Raw genomic sequence first — 20,616 nt, forward strand, 5'->3', positions numbered from 1 at the left:
AGATGATGCATGGATGGATGATCCATCAAGAGGTACAGTACATAGATGTTGATTTCCTACCTTTCTATAAAACGATGGTTTTGTGGGTTTTTTTTTTTATTTGAAATTCTAGAGAAAAAAATATATTAATTAGTATTATTAGACACTCAGTACATACGGGGCTGTCATCATGTGAATTCTGTGATTGCTGAATTGAATGTTGATGTTCATTGGTTGATCTTGGCGAATGGATCACAAGCACATGAATTAGTTCTTGGTTAATTTAAACGAGTCACGTTCACGTGAGGTCATATGGACCTCGAGACTAGTCTCTTAATCAGCACTAGCTTGATAGGTTCATGGGAGATGAAGTTCATGCATGAATTATGACCTTAGAGGTTCTTTACCATGTGTTTTCATGCATCCGATGATTTAGCCATCTTGAATACTTTGAGATAATCTTGATTACCCTTTTGGATATGATGATTTTTTCTTGAAAAAGATCGGGATGGTCTTGTTGACAGTTTGATTACTGTCAGCAGAGTATGATTGCCGGGAGTTTCCCGGTAATCTGAGATACCCACAGCCATGGCCGTGCCTATTAACTTGCAGCTAGAGATCTTAGGAACCTCCTCTCTGTTAAGAATTTCTGCCAAGTATTTTTTTATCCCTCTCCCCCAGCTTCAAGTCCTCTCCAACTTGACCTAATTTTTTGTTGAGCTGTAGCCATTTGGACATCTAATCTGGTGCCTGAAAAATCAGCTGCTGACTTCCTTGGGGATTAAGGACACGTAGAGAGTATGGTCGGATCAGAATATTATAAAGGTCTCCATTTCCAATTGAGGGTGATCCCAGACGAGGGTTAGGTAGCTTGGCACACTTGTTTTTTTTCTGGTTATGGATAATAAATAATATTTGGTTGATAGTGAGACTCAAGTTGTCAGCAGAATGATGGCTGCGGACTGCGTCCACTCACAACTAGGGAACGAGTGATCGGAAAGGCAACGGCTTGGTTCTGTGCTCGAATTAGAACCCATGCCTCATATGATGCCTTGAAAATCACACATTCTGCTGCCTCTGCCTTTTGCAAATGGTAAAAATCAGCCTTTAAATTGGTCCAAATCAACCCCTCTATTTCCAACCAAAGGTGGTTTGAGTCCTTTTTACCCCACTCTTGTATGATTAAATGCCAGATTGAACGCTACGTGTAATTAAGGAGATAGAATTACATGTCCTGATAGATTTTCGAAAAAACTCCGACCATAAATTTATGGTCAAAGGTCCACACACACAGAGATTTGATATTTTTTTTTGTTTTATTATATGCATTAACTATCAAATATTATGTTGCAAATACATGAAGATATATATTTTTTTAATTGAAGGAAAATCCTCAAACCTAGTTAATATGAGATATGACTAAGTGTTTAGTATTGAGATGCATAGTGTTTTTTACTTAAAAATATATTAAATAATTTTTTTTAATTTTTTTTTCTATACCAACACGTCAAATCATTTAAAAATATTAAAAAAAAATATTAGTTTGTGTTTTTTTAAGTTAAATGAACTTTTAAAATGTATTAAAATACAATTCTAAATAAAAAAAAAAACGGTGCCCTAGGTAAAACACTAAAATTCAATCCACTATCATCCCTAGCCTAAATATTTGATAGAGAATCTCAAATTGCCTTTAATTAGAAGAACGACAGTTGTTTTGAGCCAATTTAAAGTAGATGCTTTGATTTGAACAAATCTGTAAAGTAGAGGAACCATACATGATTTTAAGCCTACAGCCTCCCTTTACCGTGAAACTTGTAGGATTTCTGTTTCAAGATTTATTCTCCAGCGCAATTTTTTAATGTTTTTGAATTGTTTTAATATTTAATGTTAAAAATTAAGTTTAAAATATAAAGAAAAATATTATTTTAATACTTTTTATAAATAAAAAAACACTTTAAAAATTAATTTTTATCATATTTTTAACACTCTTTTAAAACTCGTGAAAGAGTAATGCTAATATTGAATTTATAGAATTACAAAAATGTATTTATTAAGAAAAATAAATGATTAGCAACGTATATTAACGTATTGAATAAATAAATTTTATCAATAGATTTCATGAAGTGAATTGTTGATTGTTTAATAAAAAGTTAGAATTTTGTTTTTGCCAAGGATTGGACACACCTGTCCTGAAAGCCTGAAAGCCTGAAAGCGAGATACGTGAAGAAGGCAGGGAGTTCTTGACTAACAACATTAATAATAATAAATACAAAAAACCCATGTTGGTCTGTAAATTCATCTTCTTAGACAGGACAAGTTTGTTGGATTAGCCATGTATGGAATCATTTCCCATCTTTCTTTGTCGTTTTGTCAGACTTTTCATGGTCTGTAATTATCCATGAAGAAATCGGGTTAAAATGGAAGTGACTTGATAAGAAACCCCGACATTTTGTTAGGATTTTAGAATTGATTGTGACAAGCTGTGCCTGTCTCGTCGAATAACAGTTACGTTTTCAAATTGAGTTAGTAGTTTGTTTCGAGTTATTTTTTATTTATAAATTTATTAAAATATTTTTTAAAATAATTTTGAAATTAACATATTAAAAATATTTGAAAATATAAAAAAATATTTTAAAAAATAATAATTAAAAAACACTTTAAAACACAAAAAACAAAAAAAATTATTTTTTATTTTTATTCTTATATTTTTATCTCTTGTTTTATGAGGATGACAATACTATTCTATAATCATATAGAACATGTTTATTATTATTGATGACAGCCTCACTTTCAAATTTATTATTTATTTATTTATTTAATTTTATTTTTAATATTAATAAATTAAAATTATTTAAAAACACAAAACCAAAAAAAATTTAAAATTTCAAAATACTTCTACATCCCATAAACAAACATACTTCCTAATTGAAGTTCAAACATAAGATTCGATAAATATGAATTCAATAACCAAGAAAGAGCTACATAACCCATCACAAATCACAAGTAAATTGTATCTAATTTAATCACGTGATAAAAGGAATTTGATTTTGAAAATACAATGGGATGATCATATGCATTAATGACATCACAAATGATAAATGAAACCTTTAAATTACGAAAACCTTTTTCAATACACGTCTTCCCAGGATTTCCAAGATCTAAATTCTCTTCGAGTTAGCTGCGGGCAGTCTGGGCGCAAATGGGCCCATTATAAAGTGAAACCAACAATTAAGTGGGGCTTATACATTTGGCCGAAAACAATCAGGGCCGATGAGAAGGGCCAGGAAACTAGTAGCAGTTGGAGGAGGAATACGTTGGAAACGACACCTGGCCCGGTGAATCGCGGGTTGGATGGATTTGCAGGTTTGTGGGCTGACCTGAGGCCTATTGGTTTTTTTAATAAAATCAAAGTAATTCTGAAATAATTAAAAGAACTAAAATGACTTAATTTAAAAAAATTAAGAAAAAAATCTTATATTATAAGGTTATGGAAAGTACAGGACATGGAATAAGATTTTTGATAGTCTTAGCCCGAACTTTTGTTGGATCGGGGGAAACTTAGTAGAAACAACATCTGGACTAGTTCGAATTTGTGGTTGGATGGATTTGCAGGTTCGTGGGCTGAACATGAGGTTTATTATATATTTTTTAATAAAACAAAGTAATTTTGATAATTAAAAAAATTAAAATAATATTTTTTAAATAAAAATTTTAAAAAATAAATGATTCAGATCTTATCAAAGTTTAGATTAGATCATCTAAATCATGAATTTAAATATTATGTCACTTAAATTTTTCTAGATTAATTTTTTTAACCAGTTAGAAAATAAATCCAATATAAATCAGATCCTGAATCAACATTCTAAATTAATAAATCAAATTTTGTCATAAATATAAAAATAAAGCTTGGAATATAATTAGAATTACGCAAGCATCACGCTCTTTCTCTTCCTAGTCTCCGGAAGACTTCCACTGTTTAATAGCAAATCACATTTTTTAAAACATTTTCTATAGTTTGTAGGAGATTGTCAATATCTATAATATAATCTCGAGGATTACATTTTTAGAATTAGAGAATAATATATATTCCAGCAATCTTTTGGAGAGGATTAAAACTGTTTGCTGTAATTGTACTGCTGATACTCACTCTCATCATACAGACTGCATGTTGATCTCTGCTACTTCATCTATTCCTTATTTTGCTGTTTTATATTTTAAAAGTATTTAAAAAAAATATTTTTTTTATTTTAAATTAATTTTTTATTTTTTTTCAGATTATTTTAATGTGTTGAAATTAAAAATAAATTTTTAAAAAATAAAAAAATTTATTTTAATATATTTTTCAAAATAAAAAATATTTAAAAAAACAACTATTACCACAGCACTAAATAATTCTATAAAAATAAAAAAAAGAAGAAAAATTAAAGCCAATGAATGAAAAAAAAATAATTATAAAGACTAGACTATTGGGTTGACCTGTTAGAAAATCTAGCCTAACGGGTTGATAAGAAAATCTTGGTTAGAAAGGATTTTCCCAACAAATGGCTCCATTGACTTGACCTGTTACATTTTAAGGATTCAATAAAAAAATAATAAAAATAATTTACTATGTAATATAAATATTATTAGATCATATTGCATTTTAATCAAAAATTAATTTTTTATTAAACACATTTTATTAATTTATATATTTAAAATAATTAAAGGATGTTTTTTTATGAATACTGCTTTTAAGAGTCTGAATTAAAGATTCAAGAAAGACAACAAACTTCATTAATCTCTAAGCCAATTTCTTAGATCTTGTGCTCCTCATGTTTACACGTGTTGATTTCGCAATCATTAATTATTTTTATATAACGACATATCTATATCTAATTAGTTTTGTTTAAAATTATGTCATTTTCCGAGTGTCTCAACTTAATGGCAAATACAATTATTGATTTTAGACATGCACAAGTATAAAAAATGCAGTGTTAGTTCAACAAATCCAACGGCCAGCGAATTTCAGTATATAAAAAAAGAAAGAAATACAAAATACAATTATGGCTGCACCTTTCCTGGACATGAAATTAGAGAAAGGTAAGTAGAAATTGTATAATAACGCTGGACACAAACTCGGCTTGGTTTATCATTGTGTTTGGTAATTTATTATGATTTTTTTTAATTAAAAATATATTAAAATAATTTTTTTTATTTTTTTTTTAATTAAAAATTAAAATCATAAAAATACATCAATTTAATTTTGTTTAAATAATTTTTTTTTTTAAAATTTACTTTGCAAGGAAAAAGTTACGAGCACTAAGATTCGAAATTTAGCCACTTGAATTCTGGGTTTTATTTTTATACACGGTGAAAATTAAAGTTTAAAAAAACATAAAAAATAATACTTTTTTTAGCTTGAAATAGAAATAAATACATAGAAAAACAAGCACCAGCCGCGAGACAAACCATTATAGCAGTAGAGAGTAGAGAGCAGTACCGCAATAAATATACTTGTGCTGGGATTGTTGAACGAACCATTAAAAGCCACCTACCAGTAAACCTAACATACGGATTTTTTGTTTTATCACCTCAATAATAAATACAATTAGATATTTCTGATTTCTTTTTGGCTAAATTGCTTAAACCTCTGGGAATATTAACCCATTTATTAATTAAAATCAGATTCTTTTATCAAATATTATATGTTATTCATTAAAAAACTCTAATATGTGAAAGTCACTTGTAAATTAATTTAAACCCTTTATCTATTTTATATCTATTTTAAGTATACGGACGAATGAAATATCAATAGTGGTTGATTCAAGTAGTTCAACACTTGTTCCTTTTAAGTAAGATTTTGAGTTCAAGTCTTGTAAATATAGTATAATCATTGTTGAGAGAACTTTTTTTTTTAGTGGACCAATCTGACTTAATAAAATTAATCAGGGTTTAGTGGATTTCCAGATTCTAGGATTTAGATAAAAAAAATGATAATTAAATTATTTTTCTAATTTATTTCTCACCATCTAATTAAAAAAAAACAGCAACAAAAAACGCCAGTAATTTCAGAACTAGCCACCCAAACTTCATTAAATCAGGCATCAATTGCATTGCAATCATCCAACTAAAAACGCCAATAATTTCTTTCATGTGTCCCTCTCGGTCAAGGCAGCCCCCTGTAACATAGTCAAAAGGTAGCTTTTTTATGCTCCACAAAAAAACCTTCATCCTTATCCTGTTCCTTCTACTTTCCCTGCATCACCTCTTCCTTCTTTTTTTTTTTTTTTTTATTTTTTGTTGGGACGAGTCCCGATTATAGTTATTAAATCCAGTTTAGAGGTTGACCTGGTCAAAAAAATCGGATTCTGAATTTTATGAGTCAATTCGGATGAACTCGGGTTAACTCAAATTAATCCGAGAAAATTTTTTAAAAAATTAAACTTTTAATATTTCATATAAAAAAATCCATGTAAATATAGATTATACATATTATAAATAATGAAGTTTAAAAAAATATTTAAAAATTTTTTTTATCCCACATTAAAAAGATATTATGTTAAGCTTTTAAATTGAAATATTTAAACTAAAAGGTTTTTTTTATCTCACATTAAAAAAACATGATTTTTTTTATTAAAAACATATAGTATATATACTAATGAGTTTCAAATCCCACATTGAAAAAGCATAACTTTTTCATGGAAACATAGAGTATACATATGAAAGTGCTTGAAATCCCACATTGAAAAGATACTATATTATCCTTTTAAGTTGAAATATTTTAAACCAAAATATTTTTTTTATCCCATATTAAAAAAACATGACTTTTTTCTTGGGAACATATAGCATATATACTAATAGGTTTCAAATTCCATATCTTAAAAAAAAAAAGGTTTAGTCTGGGTCGCCCGGGTTTGGTTTGACTATTTTTAATAACCAGTTTTTATTAAACCCAGACTGGTTTAGTTATCGAGTTAACTTGAGACTCGACTGATCCACCGACCATACCGGATTTAATAACTGTGGTTCCCGTCTGGACCCATGCTAGCGTGACTAAAGGAAAGAGTTGTCCATGAATTATTAATGAGGTGAAATGCATGTTTTTCGAACCAAGCCCCACTGACCTCGAGATATTTAGTCTGCTGGTCACTGTTTTGAGTACTCTTCATTATCAGTACAAATCAGATTCATTATTTTATTTTATTTTATTTTTATTCAATAACTAATTAGTTAAATTTTAAATTTATTTTTAGAAATTAATAATTAAACTTTTATAAACTTTAAAACCATTAAAAATTTATATAATTATTAATTTTAGGACTGTAAAATTAATCTAAAAAGATTCAGAATAAACTTATAAGGTTTTGTTTGGGTTAGAGAAACAAGCAATTTTTACAAAATAAATTTTAAATAATTTTTTTTGTTTGTATGTTTATGATATTCGGTGAAATTCTTGTTATTTGTACTTTTTTTTTTTAACAGTAACCCTAGTCGACAAAATCGTATCAACGGTGCGTGAATTGATACCAGAATTGCGTCACCGTGGGTCAACCCGCTGTACCCCCAAGGTCCGATAGCTGTATAAAAGAGTGCTATCACCTTACTAAAGAGCATCACAAAACACACACACACAGAGGGAGAGAGAGAGAGAGGGAGAGAGAGACTCCATTCAACGTATGATCAGTATAGCTTCGAGAAAATCTAGAGCCTCCTGCTTCTCAGGTTAAGGTACTTGGGTTCTCCATGCACTAGTTTTTTCTCCTGTTCATACTCCCTTGTTTCATTATTTTTGTTCCATCAACTGAGAACGTTTAAAGCTCCCAAATCATTGAAGGTTTCTTAATTTCAGTGTTACAAAGCTCACATAGTATGCATTAACAATAAACCTTCGATCACCTTGTAACCTGAAATGGTCAGGGTTTTCGCCTTCCCCCACTTACTTTGCAAGGGATGAAGTTCGGTTATAGTTTTTTTTTTTATTACTCCATGTATTCCTATTAAAGTTTGGTTGCAGTTCTTTTTTTCTAGATCAAAACACCAAGTTCTATAATACTAGGCTGCTAGCTGCTTGTTTGTTTTAGTACCTTCTCCTTCTTCTAGCTAACTTGGGGCAGCTACATGATGCTCGAGGAAGAACTCTTGGCTGCACATATACAATATCTAGGTTCAGAAATCCCCAATTTCCATGATATATGGAACATTATGCTATACAAACCCTGAACCGTTTATTTTACTAGAAAATCTAATTTGGCTTGTTTGGTTAGTAGAAGAAACCGAGCAAGCAACTAGTTGCTCCAAACGATCCACTGTGATAAAAAGTTTGAGATGTTATGAAAGTCAGACTCCTGATAAATTTGATGTTTTGCATAGTATTGACTTATAGACTGGTGTATAATTTATATATAGAATTCGATGTTTTGAGATGCCGTGAAAGTTCTTGCTAGCGAGTATGTATAGAATTGTTTTGAGAAGTTAATTTTATTGCTAGTGGTGACTCTTGTTTTATTTGTCATGCGAGCAGAAAACTTCCACAAATGGGAGAAAATGAACCATCAAACTCTTCGAATCATATTGAAAAAACATGCAAACATATTTCAATTGAAATTCCAGGGGACTTATTTTCAAAGGACTTGGAGACTACCTTTCGGCGAGAGGAATGTATCTACAAAGCTCCAGCTGCACTTTGCGATTCAAACAGAGCTTGCTACACTCCTCGGGTAATTTCTATAGGTCCTTTTCACCATGGTAATAAAAAACTGAGGCCTATGAAAATTCAGAAACAAAGATATCTGAAAGAATTCTGTAAGAGATTGGGAGGGGAAACAAAGGTGCAAGAATCTTTAAAAGTACTTTGGAGCACCATTCAAAGTCTTGAAGATAAAATCAAACGCTGTTATGCAGATAATACGTTTGTTAAATTTTCTAGCAATGATGATAAGTTTGTGAAGATGATTCTGTTAGATGCAGTGTTCATCTTCGAGCTCTTCTTGAAGAATGAAGAAGATACACGCGATAACAAACGATATCAAGATGATTTCATCATAGCCAAACCCTGGCTGAGAGCTGCGATTCAACGGGACTTGATATTGCTTGAAAATCAGCTTCCATTCTTCATTCTCAAGAAATTATATAGCCTTGCCATCGAGGAAACAAAGCTCAATTATCCTTCTTTTCTGGACCTTTCCTGCCACTACTTTGAGAAGTACGGTAAGAACAAAACCAAGCCATATGAAACCAAGCATTATAAGCCGTTGCATTTCACTGATTTGGTAAGACATTTTCTATCCTTCAAGCACCCGCAGCTATTAGAATCACGAGATGGAAAGCAAGTTAAAAATCTTTATAGCGCAACCATGCTGCACCAAGCTGGAGTTAAGTTCAAGGCATTGAAGGATGAATGCTTGCTTGACATAAGAGCCTGGAAGGGAACTGAGAATACAGTCAAGAAAGGGGAGTTGCATATGCCACCACTTGAAATCGACAACAGCACCGAATGTCTCTTCCGAAACCTCATGGCCTTGGAACAGTGTCATTATCCAAGAGAAGAGTTTATCTGCCATTATGTTAAGCTATTGGATTTTCTCGTGGACGTTGAAAAGGATGTGGATTTGCTCATTGAAAATAAGGTTATTGTTAGCAGGCTTGGTGACAGTAAAGCTGTGGCGGAGCTTATGAACAAACTTTGCCTAGAAATAGTAGAAGTTACTTCTGGTTATGATGCTCTCTCCCAACTGCTGAATGATTACTACGAGAGCTCTTGGAACAAAAACAAGGCATACTTGGTTAGTGTGTATTTCCACAATGTTTGGATTGGTACTGGAACTGTTGTTGGATTAATCATCCTAGCCATCACCGTGGCTCGGTTTATCCTATTCTTTTTCCGCTAGTATTCTATGTTTTCGCTATGAAGAAAAGGCTCGAATTCGACATCTCTGTAAAGGAAGAAGACATGGATGCTAGTTGAGCTACAAGCTTCTTGTTGGATTTGCTCTAAATAAATTTGTATCCCTCTATGACTCGCTGTGTCGCTCCCACTGTGGTGAATGTGGCCGTGCCTGTAGAATTTTAGTTTCCCTTGAAGTTAATAAATCTTGTCATTCCTGTTGTAAGGTAACAACAACTATTATTGAACTTGAAGGTTTTCATTAGCAAGGATGTCAATGAATTGCGGTTTGCATCATTTCCACATCTTTATCGTCATTAAATACAACATGTACGTGCGCAAAATGTTTGCTCGTCTTTTTCTTCCGTTTCTTTTAGTTGTGTGGACAAAAACAAAATGGTGCTAACCACCTGGCCTAAGAAAGATGACACAACCAGGTAGGATCTGAAGGGGGGCAGATGCCAGATATACTTTAACAGAGGTGTCGGTTTAGGTGATCAATCAATGAACGCTTATATAAAATATACGACAAACAATGCACTTTCACAAGCTCTCGTTCGTTGTTTTCTTGATTGTTTTGTGTTAAAAAGCAAACAGACCTCTATGGGCTTCGATACAACACTGAATCTGATGTTCGAGAAACACCGAGTTCAATGGGCTATCTGTCATCCGTTTCAGTCGAATTTTTGAATTACAAGAGCTGATAGAGTCAAGATATCAAAACCATGTCAAGATATTTTACCATCTCTCGTCCCCAATTTTACAGAATATGCATCCCAAAGGCACCGGAGAAAGTTGTTGTTCTTTCCCTTTCATGTTTTTTCCCCTTACTTTCCATGACAAGTAGCCAGCTAAAAGTCGGACCACCTCACTTTAAAAAGAGGCCCTACTTCCTCCGTCTGCAATGTCTTTTCCCATTTCAAGTCCCATCTACGTAGGCCATGCTTTTCATGTGTTACTGTGAAAAACTAATGCATGACTGCAATTTGACTTGCGGGGGTAGATTACTATTGAAACTAGTTTTTTCAGGAGGAAAGTCTATCTTTATTTATTATCAAAGTGGCAATATATATAGCTATACAGAGGATAACAGAAAAGCTAATACAACGCTAATCCACATCAACATAGATCATAGCCAAAGGAATAGGTCATTCCTTGATTTTCAGGGATTATTATTAACAAAAAGCTTTCAACATCTTAGTAACATTCCCTTCCTTAAATTAATGATACTGTCTTTAGTTTACTATTCGATCTTCACAAACACCCAGCAACATATGTGGCTTCTAAAAAACAACTTGTGTCAAGGGTTTGGTCATGATATCAGCCAATTGTTCTTGAGAGCGACAATGTAGTAGCGTTATTACTCCATCTCAAGTCAGATCACGAAGCAAATGAAAACGAACATCAATATGTTTGCTTCGACCGTGCATAATAGGATTTCTGGAGAGTTTAATAGTAGAACTATTATCATAGTATATCATCATAGTCCTAGTAGAGGCATGAATAAGTGTTTCTAACATTCTTCTCAACAACACGGCCTGACAAGCACAAGAGGCAGCAACAATAAACTCAGCTTTAGTGGTGGAGAGTATGACGACAGGTTGCTTTTTTGAAGAACATGATATGGATCCAGCGCTTAGCAAAAACAAGAAACCAAATGTACTTTTCCTATCCTTCAAATTAATCTCCCGCATAATCACTATTGGTGTAGACAAGAAGCTCCTCATTACCACATTGTTTATAAAAAATTTCATATGTAAGTGTCCCCTAATATATCAATATAAAAATACTCTCTTAACAACTTGGAGGTGGATTTCTATAGGATGTGCCAAATACCTACTAAGCAGATTAACATCAAACATATTGTCAGGTTTGGTAGATGTTAAATATTATCAAACTTCTTGCACTGCTATGCTAGCAAAGTCTGTAACTAACTTGAATCCTAGAACAATAGGATTATATATTGCATTACACTTAGCCATATTAAATCATTCCAACACCTCTTGTGGTATATTTTTTTTGGCAAATAAAAATACCATCAGCTCGTTGTAGCACTTCTAAACCAAGAAAATACTGCATTCTTCCAAGATCCGTCATATCAAATTCCTTCATCATGGAATGCTCAAAAGAGCTGAACAAATTCTCATCATTTCCAGTAAAGATGAGATCATTTACATAAAGGCACACAAACAACAAGGTATCCTGTGAAGTTTTTTTTATGAACAAAGTATATTCATAATGACATTTCTCAAATCCTTTTTTAGAAAATAGGCTTCAATGCTGTTATCCATGCCCGTGGAGCTTGTTTCAAACCATACAAAGCTCTTCATAAGTGATAGACCTTGTTTTCTGCTCCTTTTACTATATAACTAGAAGGTTGCTCAACGTACATCTCCTCATTTAACTCATTATGAAGAAAAACAGACTTTACATCTAACCAAAACATAAACCACCTCTTTTGAGCTGTTAGAGCAAGCACCAGCCGTATAGGGTCCATGTGAGCCACAAGGGCAAAGACCTTCGTGTAATCCATCCCATGTTGTTGTGTGTACCTTTTGCCTACAAGGTGAGCCTTGTATTTGTTGACTTCTCCATGCTCATTTGGCTTAATCTTATATATCCATTTCACCCCAACTATTTTTGCACAATGAGGAAGATTAATGAGGTCCCATGTATTGTTTTTTTTGAATAGCTTCAATTTCAGATTCCATGGTATATCTCTATTTGGCACTTTAAGCTGCATCCTTATAGGAGGAAAGGTTTGCATCAACAAATAAAGCAAAATTAACTTGATGATCCTCATTAGAGAAGCCCTCCCTACTGTCATAGTCACGTATCCATACTGGTGGGTGTCGAGAATGCCTTTTAACAGGACTAGAAATATGATCAGTAATTGTATGTGCGTTGATTGCTTGATGCTCCAAATTCTCATCTTGAAAGCCACCATGGTTATCAATACTAATGGATCTATTGTTAGTGTTTTCTTCATGACCAGTCCCACCCAATTCGTTGTCTATGGCTTCATCCTGGATAGTATTGTTGCTGTTTTCATCTATGCACTTAAGAGATGTTTGAAATGTTTCAGCATGATTTTTACTCTAGGGCCAACTATCCTTCTCTTTAAAGATAACATCACGACTGAAAAGTATTTTTTGATAAAGTATATCATATAAAAAAAGGCCTTGGACTCCTCGCTAATGCCTAGCAAAACATATTTCAAGCTTTTACTATCCAATTTGATGCATTTGCTATCTCGAATATGAGCATAAGAAACACATACAAACATTTGCAAATGAGCAATAAATGGTTTAGTGCCACTTCATGCCTCTTCTGGAGTTTTATTTTGGACTGCAAGCATTGGACTTCTGTTGAGAATATGTACTGCCCAGTTGATAGCCTTGGGCCAAAAGGTTTTGAGAATTCATCTACTGGTGAGCAGACTTCGAACCAAGTTCATGATCGTGCGATTTTTCTTTTCTGTCACTCCATTTTGCTGAGGAGTGTAATCCACGGTGAGTTGACAATGTATCTCATTAGTTGCACAAAACTCAATGAACTCCCTTGATGTGAATTCCCCACCTCAAGAAAAATTGAAGCCAATGAATGGAAGAAAAAAATAATTAAAGGGATTAGACTATTGGGTTGACCCATTAGAAAATCTAGCCTAACAAGTTGATAAAAAATCTTGTAATATTACTTGTTTGTTTTTGTGTTTCAAAAACGTTTTTGAAAAAAATTAAATTTTTTATTATTTATTTCTTTGCGTTAAATTAATATTTTTTTGGTGTTTTCAAATCATTTTGATGTGTTAATATCAAAAATAATTTTTTAAAAAATTAAAAATATATTATTTTGATGCGTTTCTAAATAAAAAAACGCTTTGAAAAATAACTATAATCACATTCTTAAGTTATGAAGGATTTTTCCAATCAAATAGCTTGATTAATTTATTTGACATGGTTACATTCTACAGGATTCAACAACAAATTTTTTTTTTATTATGTAATATAAATATTCTCATATCATTTTGCATGTCAATTAAAATTAAATTTTTTATTTAACAATATTAAGAACACACATTCTATATCAATTTTATATATTTAAAATAATTAAAGGATTTTTTTATGAATACTGGTTTTAAGAGTCTGAATTAAAGATTGAAGAAAGACAACAAACATCATTAATCTCTAAGCCAATTTCTTAGGATCTTGTGCTCCTCATGTTTACACGTGTTGATTTCGCCATCATAATTATTTTTATATAACGACATATCTATATCTAATTAGTTTTGTTTAAAATTATGTCATATTCCGAGTGTCTCAACTTAATGCAAATACAATTATTTTTTTAGACATGCACATTTATTAAAAATGCAGTGTTTAGTTCAACAAATCCAACGGCCAGCGAATTTCAGTATAAAAAAAACAAGAAAGAAAATACAAAATACAATTATGGCTGCACCTTTCCTTGAAATTAGAGAAAGATAAGTAGAAATTGTATAATAATGCTGGACACAAACTCGGCTTGGTTTATCATTGTGTTTGGTAATTTATTATGATTTTTTTTAATTAAAACTATAAAAATAAATCAACTTAATTTTTTTAAATAAAAAAAATTTAAAAATTACTTTGCAAGGAAAAAGTTACGAGCACTAAGAATCGAAATTTAGCCACTTGAATTCTGGGTTTATTTTTATACACGGTGAAAATTAAAGTTTAAAAAGACATAAAAATAATATTTTTTTAGCTTGAAACACAAATAAATACATAGAAAAACAATCACCAGCCGCGAGAACACACCATTATAGCAGTAGAGAGTAGAGAGCAGTACCGCAATAAATACACTTGTGCTGGGATTGTTGAACGAACCATTAAAAGCCAGCTACCAGTAAACCTAAATGATAAATACAATTAGATATTTATGATTTCTCTTTGGCTAAAAAGCTTAAAACCTCTGGGAATATTAACCCATTTAATTAAAATCAGATTCTTTTTATCAAATATTATATGTTCATTAATTCATTAAAAAACTCTAATGAGTGAAAGTCACTTGTAAATTGATCTAAACCTTTTATTTATTATTTATTTTTAAATTTCTATTTTCAGTATACAACAAATGAAATATCAATAGTGGTTGATTCAAGTAGTTTAGAGCTTATTCTTTTTAAGTAAGGTTTTGAGTTCAAGTTTTGTAACTATAGTATATCATTATCGAGAGAGCTTCTTCTTTTAGTGGATCAATCTTACTTCAAAAAATTATTCGGGGTCTAGTGGATTTCCGATCCTAGGATCTAGATAAAAAATAATAATCTAAACCCTTTATCTATTATTAATTTTCGATATCTTTTTTTAAGTATTCAAAAAAATAAAATATCAATAATGATTGATTCAAGTAGTTCAGTGTTTGTTTATTTTAAGTAAGGTTTTGAGTTCAAGTTTTATAAATATAGTACTTCATTACCAGAAAGATTTATTTTTTAGTAGATCAATCTGGCTTAATAAAATTATTCGGGTGTAGTGGATCTAGATTAAAAAAAATGATAATTGAAAAACATCTAATTTTTTTAAAAAAACAGCAACAAAAAACGCCAGTAATTTCAGAACTAGCCTCCCAAACTTCATGAAATCAGATTTAATTAAATCAGGCATCAATTGGCATTGCAATCATCCAACTAAAAACGCCAATAATTACTTTCATTTGTCCCTCTCGGTCAAGGCAGCCCCCTGTAGCATAGTCAAAAGGTTGCTTTTTTATGCTCCACAAAAAACCTTCATCCTTATCCTCTTCCTTTTACTTTCCCTGCATAACCTCTTCCCATCTGGACCCATGCTAGCGCGACTAATGGAAAGAGTTGTCCATGAATTATTAGTGAGGTGAAATGCATGTTTTTCGAACCAAGCCCCACTGCCCTCGAGATATTTAGTCTACTGGTCACTGTTTTGAGTCCACTTCATTATCAGTACAAATCAGATTATTTTTTTATTTTTTATTTGAGGAATATAATTTAATTAGTTAAATTTTAAGTTTATTTTTAAAAATTATTAGTTTGACTTTCATAAATTTTAGAATTATTGAAGATTTATATAATCATTAAATTTAAGGCTCGTAAAATTAATTGAGGTACATCTAAACTATTTCAGATGTCTAATTAATAAAAAATACAAAAGATTTAGTTTTTTTAATCTCGCAGTCACAATTTTAGTTTTGTTGTGAAAAATCATGGTCTCTCAAGTTTTTATTCTTTCAAATGTGGTCATTGATCTTCGTTTTCTCTTATCTTCATCATCAAAAGTTATAATGTTTTTGTCCTACATGTTATCACGCGTCCGAGCAATCAGAGAATGTTTCGGGGTTAAATAATAAGTCGATCTCACATCATATAATTCTTAGTTTTTGTTAAGAATAATATTTAAAAAACAAGATTAAAATTGATATGATAAAAATCAACTACTTTTCCCCATCAGTATTGCTCAAGATATGCATAAATGTACATTTTAGTCCCTCAAGATTTTAATTATTTATACTTGGTCCCTTCTATTTCTGGATTTGATATAACTGGACTGTGTGAACAATTTAAAGGGATAATTATGGTCCAATAAAAAAAGGCTACGTGCAAGAAAAGTTCTAAGTTCCAAAAACTAGTTTTATAGGGGCTAGCTTGGTATAACTAGTCTAGATTCAGAAGGATTCCAAATTAGACTTATAAGGTTTTGTTTGGGTTAGAGAAACAAATTATTTTAAAAAAATTAATTTTTTTTTTGTATGGTTATGATATTCGGTGAAATTGATACCATGGATGCGTCACCATGGAGGCGTCACCATGGGTCAACCCGCTGTACCCCCAAGGTCTGATAGCTGTATAAAAGAGTGCTATCACCTTACTACAGAGCATCACAAAACACAAAAACAGACACGGAGAGAGAGAGACTGCATTCAACGTATCATTATAGCTTCGAGGAAATCTAGAGCCTCCTGCTTCTCAGGTTAATTAAGGTACTTGGGTTCTTCATGCACTAGTTTTTTCTTCTGTTCATACTCCCTTGTTTCATTATTTTTGTTCCATCAACTGAGAACGTTTAAAGCTCCCAAATCATTGAAGGTTTCTTAATTTCAGTGTTACAAAGCTCACATGGTATGCATTAACAATAAACCTTCGATCACCTTTGTAACCTGAAATGGTCAGGTTTTCGCCTTCCCCACACTTACTTTGCCAGGGATGAAGTTCGGTTATAGTTTTTTGATTTTTGATTTTTTATTACTCCATGTATTCCTATTAAAGTTTGGTTGCAGTTCTTTCTTTCTAGATCAAAACACCAAGTTCTATAATACTAGGCTGCTAGCTGCTTGTTTGTTTTAGTACCTTCTCCTTCTTCTAGCTAACTTGGGGCAGCTACATGATGCTGGAGGAAGAACTCTTGGCTGTACATATACAATATCTAGGTTCAGAAATCCCCAATTTCCATGATATATGGAACGTTATGCTATACAAACCCTGAACCGTTTATTTTACTAGAAAATCTAATTTGGCTTGTTTTATTGGTAGAAGAAACCGAGCAAGCAACTACTTGCTCCAAACGATCCACTGTGATAAAAAGTTTGAGATGTTATGAAAGTCAGACTCCTGATAAATTTGATGTTTTGCATAGTATTGATTTATAGACTGGTGTATAATTTATATATAGAATTCGATGTTTTGAGATGCCGTGAAAGTTCTTGCTCGCGAGTATGTATAGAATTGTTTTGAGAAGTTAATTTTATTGCTAGTGGTGACTCTTGTTTTATTTGTCATGCGAGCAGAAAACTTCCACAAATGGGAGAAAATGAACCATCAAACTCTTCGAATCATATTGAAAAAACATGCAAACATATTTCAATTGAAATTCCAGGGGACTTATTTCCAAAGGACTTGGAGACTACCTTTCGGCGAGAGGAATGTATCTACAAAGCTCCAGCTGCACTTTGCGATTCAAACAGAGCTTGCTACACTCCTCGGGTAATTTCTATAGGTCCTTTTCACCATGGTAATAAAAAACTGAGGCCTATGAAAATTCAGAAACAAAGATATCTGAAAGAATTCTGTAAGAGATTGGGAGGGGAAACAAAGGTGCAAGAATCTTTGAAAGTACTTTGGAGAACCATTCATAGTCTTGAAGATGAAATCAAACGCTGTTATGCAGATAATACGTTTGTTAAATTTTCTAGCAATGATGATAAGTTTGTGAAGATGATTCTGTTAGATGCAGTGTTCATCTTCGAGCTCTTCTTGAAGAATGAAGAAGATACACGCGATAACAAACGATATCAAGATGATTTCATCATAGGCAAACCCTGGCTGAGAGCTGCGATTCAACGGGACTTGATATTGCTTGGAAATCAGCTTCCATTCTTCATTCTCAAGAAATTATATAGCCTTGCCATCGAGGAAACAAAGCCCACTTATCGTTCTTTTCTGGACCTTTCCTGCCACTACTTTGAGAAGTACGGTAAGAACAAAACCAAGCCAGATGAAACCAAGCCTTATAAAGTGTTGCATTTCACTGATTTGGTAAGACATTTTCTATCCTTCAAGCACCCGCAGCTATTAGAATCACGAGATGGAAAGCAAGTTAAAAATCTTTATAGCGCAACCATGCTGCACCAAGCAGGAATTAAGTTCAAGGCATTGCCCGATGAATGCTTGCTTGACATAAGAGCCTGGAAGGAAACTGAGAAAACAGTCAAGAAAGGGGAGTTGCATATGCCACCACTTGAAATCGACAACAGCACCGAATGTCTCTTCCGAAACCTCATGGCCTTGGAACAGTGTCATTATCCAAGAGAAGAGTTTATCTGCCATTATGTTAAGCTATTGGATTTTCTCGTGGACGTTGAAAAGGATGTGGATTTGCTCATTGAAAATAAGGTTATTGTTAGCAGGCTTGGTGACAGTAAAGCTGTGGCGGAGCTTATTAACAAACTTTTGCCTGGAAATAGTAGAAGTTACTTCTGGTTATGATGCTCTCTCTCCCAACTGCTGAATGATTACTACGAGAGCTCTTGGAACAAAAAACAAGGCATACTTGGTTTAGTGTGTATTTCCAAAAATGTTTGGATTGGTACTGGAAACAGTTATTGGATTAATCATCCTAGCCATCACCGTGGCGCGGTTTATCCTATTCTTTTTCCGCTAGTATTCTATGTTTTTGCTATGAAGAAAAGGCTCGAACTCGACATCTCTTGTAAAAGAAAGAAGACATTGATGCTAGTTGAGCTACAAGCTTCTTGTTTGGCTTCCTCTAAATAAATTTGTATTCCCTCTATGACTCCTGTGTCGATCCCACTGTTGTGAATGTGGCCGTGCCTGTAGAATTTTAGTTTCCCTTGAAGTTAATAAATCTTGTCATTCCTGTTGTAAGGTAACAACAACTATTATTGAACTTGAAGGTGTTCATTAGCAAGGATGTCAATGAATTGCGGTTTACATCATTTCGACATCTTTATCGCCATTGAATAAAACATGTACGTAAAATGTTTGCCAGTCTTTTTCTTCCTTTTCTTCTAGTTGTGTGGACAAAAACAAAATGGTGCTAACCACGCCTGGCCTGAGAAAGATGACAGAACCGGGTAGGATCTGAAGTGGGGCAGCTATACTTTAATGGAGGTGTCAGTTTAGGTGATCAATAAATGAACTCTTATATAAAGATATACGACAATTTACAAAGCACTTTCACAAGCTCTCGTTCGTTGGTTTCTTGATTGTTTTGTGTTAAAAAAGCAAACAGAACTCTATGGGCTACAATAAAACACTGAACCTGATGTTCAGAAACAGTACCGAGTTCAATGGGCTATCTGATACGTGATATTTCGAAACAAATGATCACGTTACTGCTTACTGAGTTGGATGATCCGAACATCTGTCATCCGTTTCAGTCGAGTTTTGAATTACAAGAGCTGATAAAGTCAAGATATCAAAACTAAGTCAAGATATTTTACTATCTGTCGTCCCCAATTTTACAGAATATGCATCCCAAAGGCTCCGGAGAAAGTTCTTGTTCTTTACCTTCATGTTTCTTTCCCTTGCGTTTTATGACAAGTAGCCAGCTAAAAGTCGGACCACCTCACTTTAAAAAGAGGCCCTACTTCTTCCACCTGCAATGTCTTTTCCCATCTCGAGTCCTTATCTACTTTGGCCATTCTTTTCATGTGTTGCTGTGAAAAACGAATGCATGATTGCAAAAAAATCTTGCGGGGGTAATTAAGATTACAATGTACAGACAACCTATTCATGGGTCCCGGGGTTCCATGGTTTTCTCTATCTGTATTTATTAGGAAGAAAAATGACAGAACCTCGAAAGCCAAAAATTAGAATTTCATCTTCACACGATTGACCGATTGATATTGACTCAAACCAATACGAAGTGATAGGTTTTTATAGATAATTAGCTTATCATGGAGATAATATACAAAGTTAATTTGGTCATTTCATTAAATTTGAGAAGTCAAGTTGTTTTAAGATGTAAATGGTATTTTTTTAGATTATAGCTAGTAACTATAATTAATTGGAATAAAAAATACCACCAAAAGATAGGGACGTCACACGTTACGTGCCACCTAATCTTACAATTGCTCCTTCTTGCCCCATGTGGATAATCAAACATTTGGTAAATAAAAACAAATTATGTGGAAATATTTTTATTGAAGTGTCTTGCACATGGGCCAACTGTAACAGAGAGAAAAAAAAGGTGGCATAGAATAGAAATTGTTTTGGAACGTAATAAACTATTGACACCGACAAT

At 32.6% G+C, this 20,616-nt stretch overlaps 2 protein-coding genes across 5 annotated transcripts in view; both read left to right on the plus strand.

Moving 5' to 3' along the window:
• The window catches only part of LOC118040069 (UPF0481 protein At3g47200), a 53,586-nt gene extending 43,448 nt beyond the window's left edge, over window positions 1-10,138 (plus strand). Inside the window, exons 1-3 of one of the 3 annotated variants that reach the window (XM_073404300.1) lie at window positions 7,606-7,686; window positions 7,808-7,870; window positions 8,480-10,138. In XM_073404300.1, the coding sequence (XP_073260401.1) occupies window positions 8,493-9,845 (1,353 nt within the window). In that variant the 5' untranslated portion in view covers window positions 7,606-7,686; window positions 7,808-7,870; window positions 8,480-8,492 and the 3' untranslated portion in view covers window positions 9,846-10,138. Of the gene's footprint in view, window positions 1-7,572; window positions 7,687-7,807; window positions 7,871-8,479 lie in introns of those variants that run through there. The other 2 variants (XM_035046931.2, XM_073404299.1) reach the window with 2 other exon arrangements.
• Window positions 1-18,839, plus strand: part of LOC118040068 (UPF0481 protein At3g47200) — a 32,400-nt gene extending 13,561 nt beyond the window's left edge. Inside the window, exons 1-3 of one of the 2 annotated variants that reach the window (XM_035046930.2) lie at window positions 16,769-16,834; window positions 16,956-17,019; window positions 17,639-18,839. In XM_035046930.2, the coding sequence (XP_034902821.1) occupies window positions 17,652-18,836 (1,185 nt within the window). In that variant the 5' untranslated portion in view covers window positions 16,769-16,834; window positions 16,956-17,019; window positions 17,639-17,651 and the 3' untranslated portion in view covers window positions 18,837-18,839. Of the gene's footprint in view, window positions 1-16,757; window positions 16,835-16,955; window positions 17,020-17,638 lie in introns of those variants that run through there. The other variant, XM_073404302.1, reaches the window with a different exon arrangement.
• Window positions 18,840-20,616: the final 1,777 nt, after the last annotated feature.

The sequence above is a fragment of the Populus alba genome, chromosome 14, assembly GCF_005239225.2.
Source record: "Populus alba chromosome 14, ASM523922v2, whole genome shotgun sequence".
Taxonomy (NCBI): domain Eukaryota; kingdom Viridiplantae; phylum Streptophyta; class Magnoliopsida; order Malpighiales; family Salicaceae; genus Populus; species Populus alba.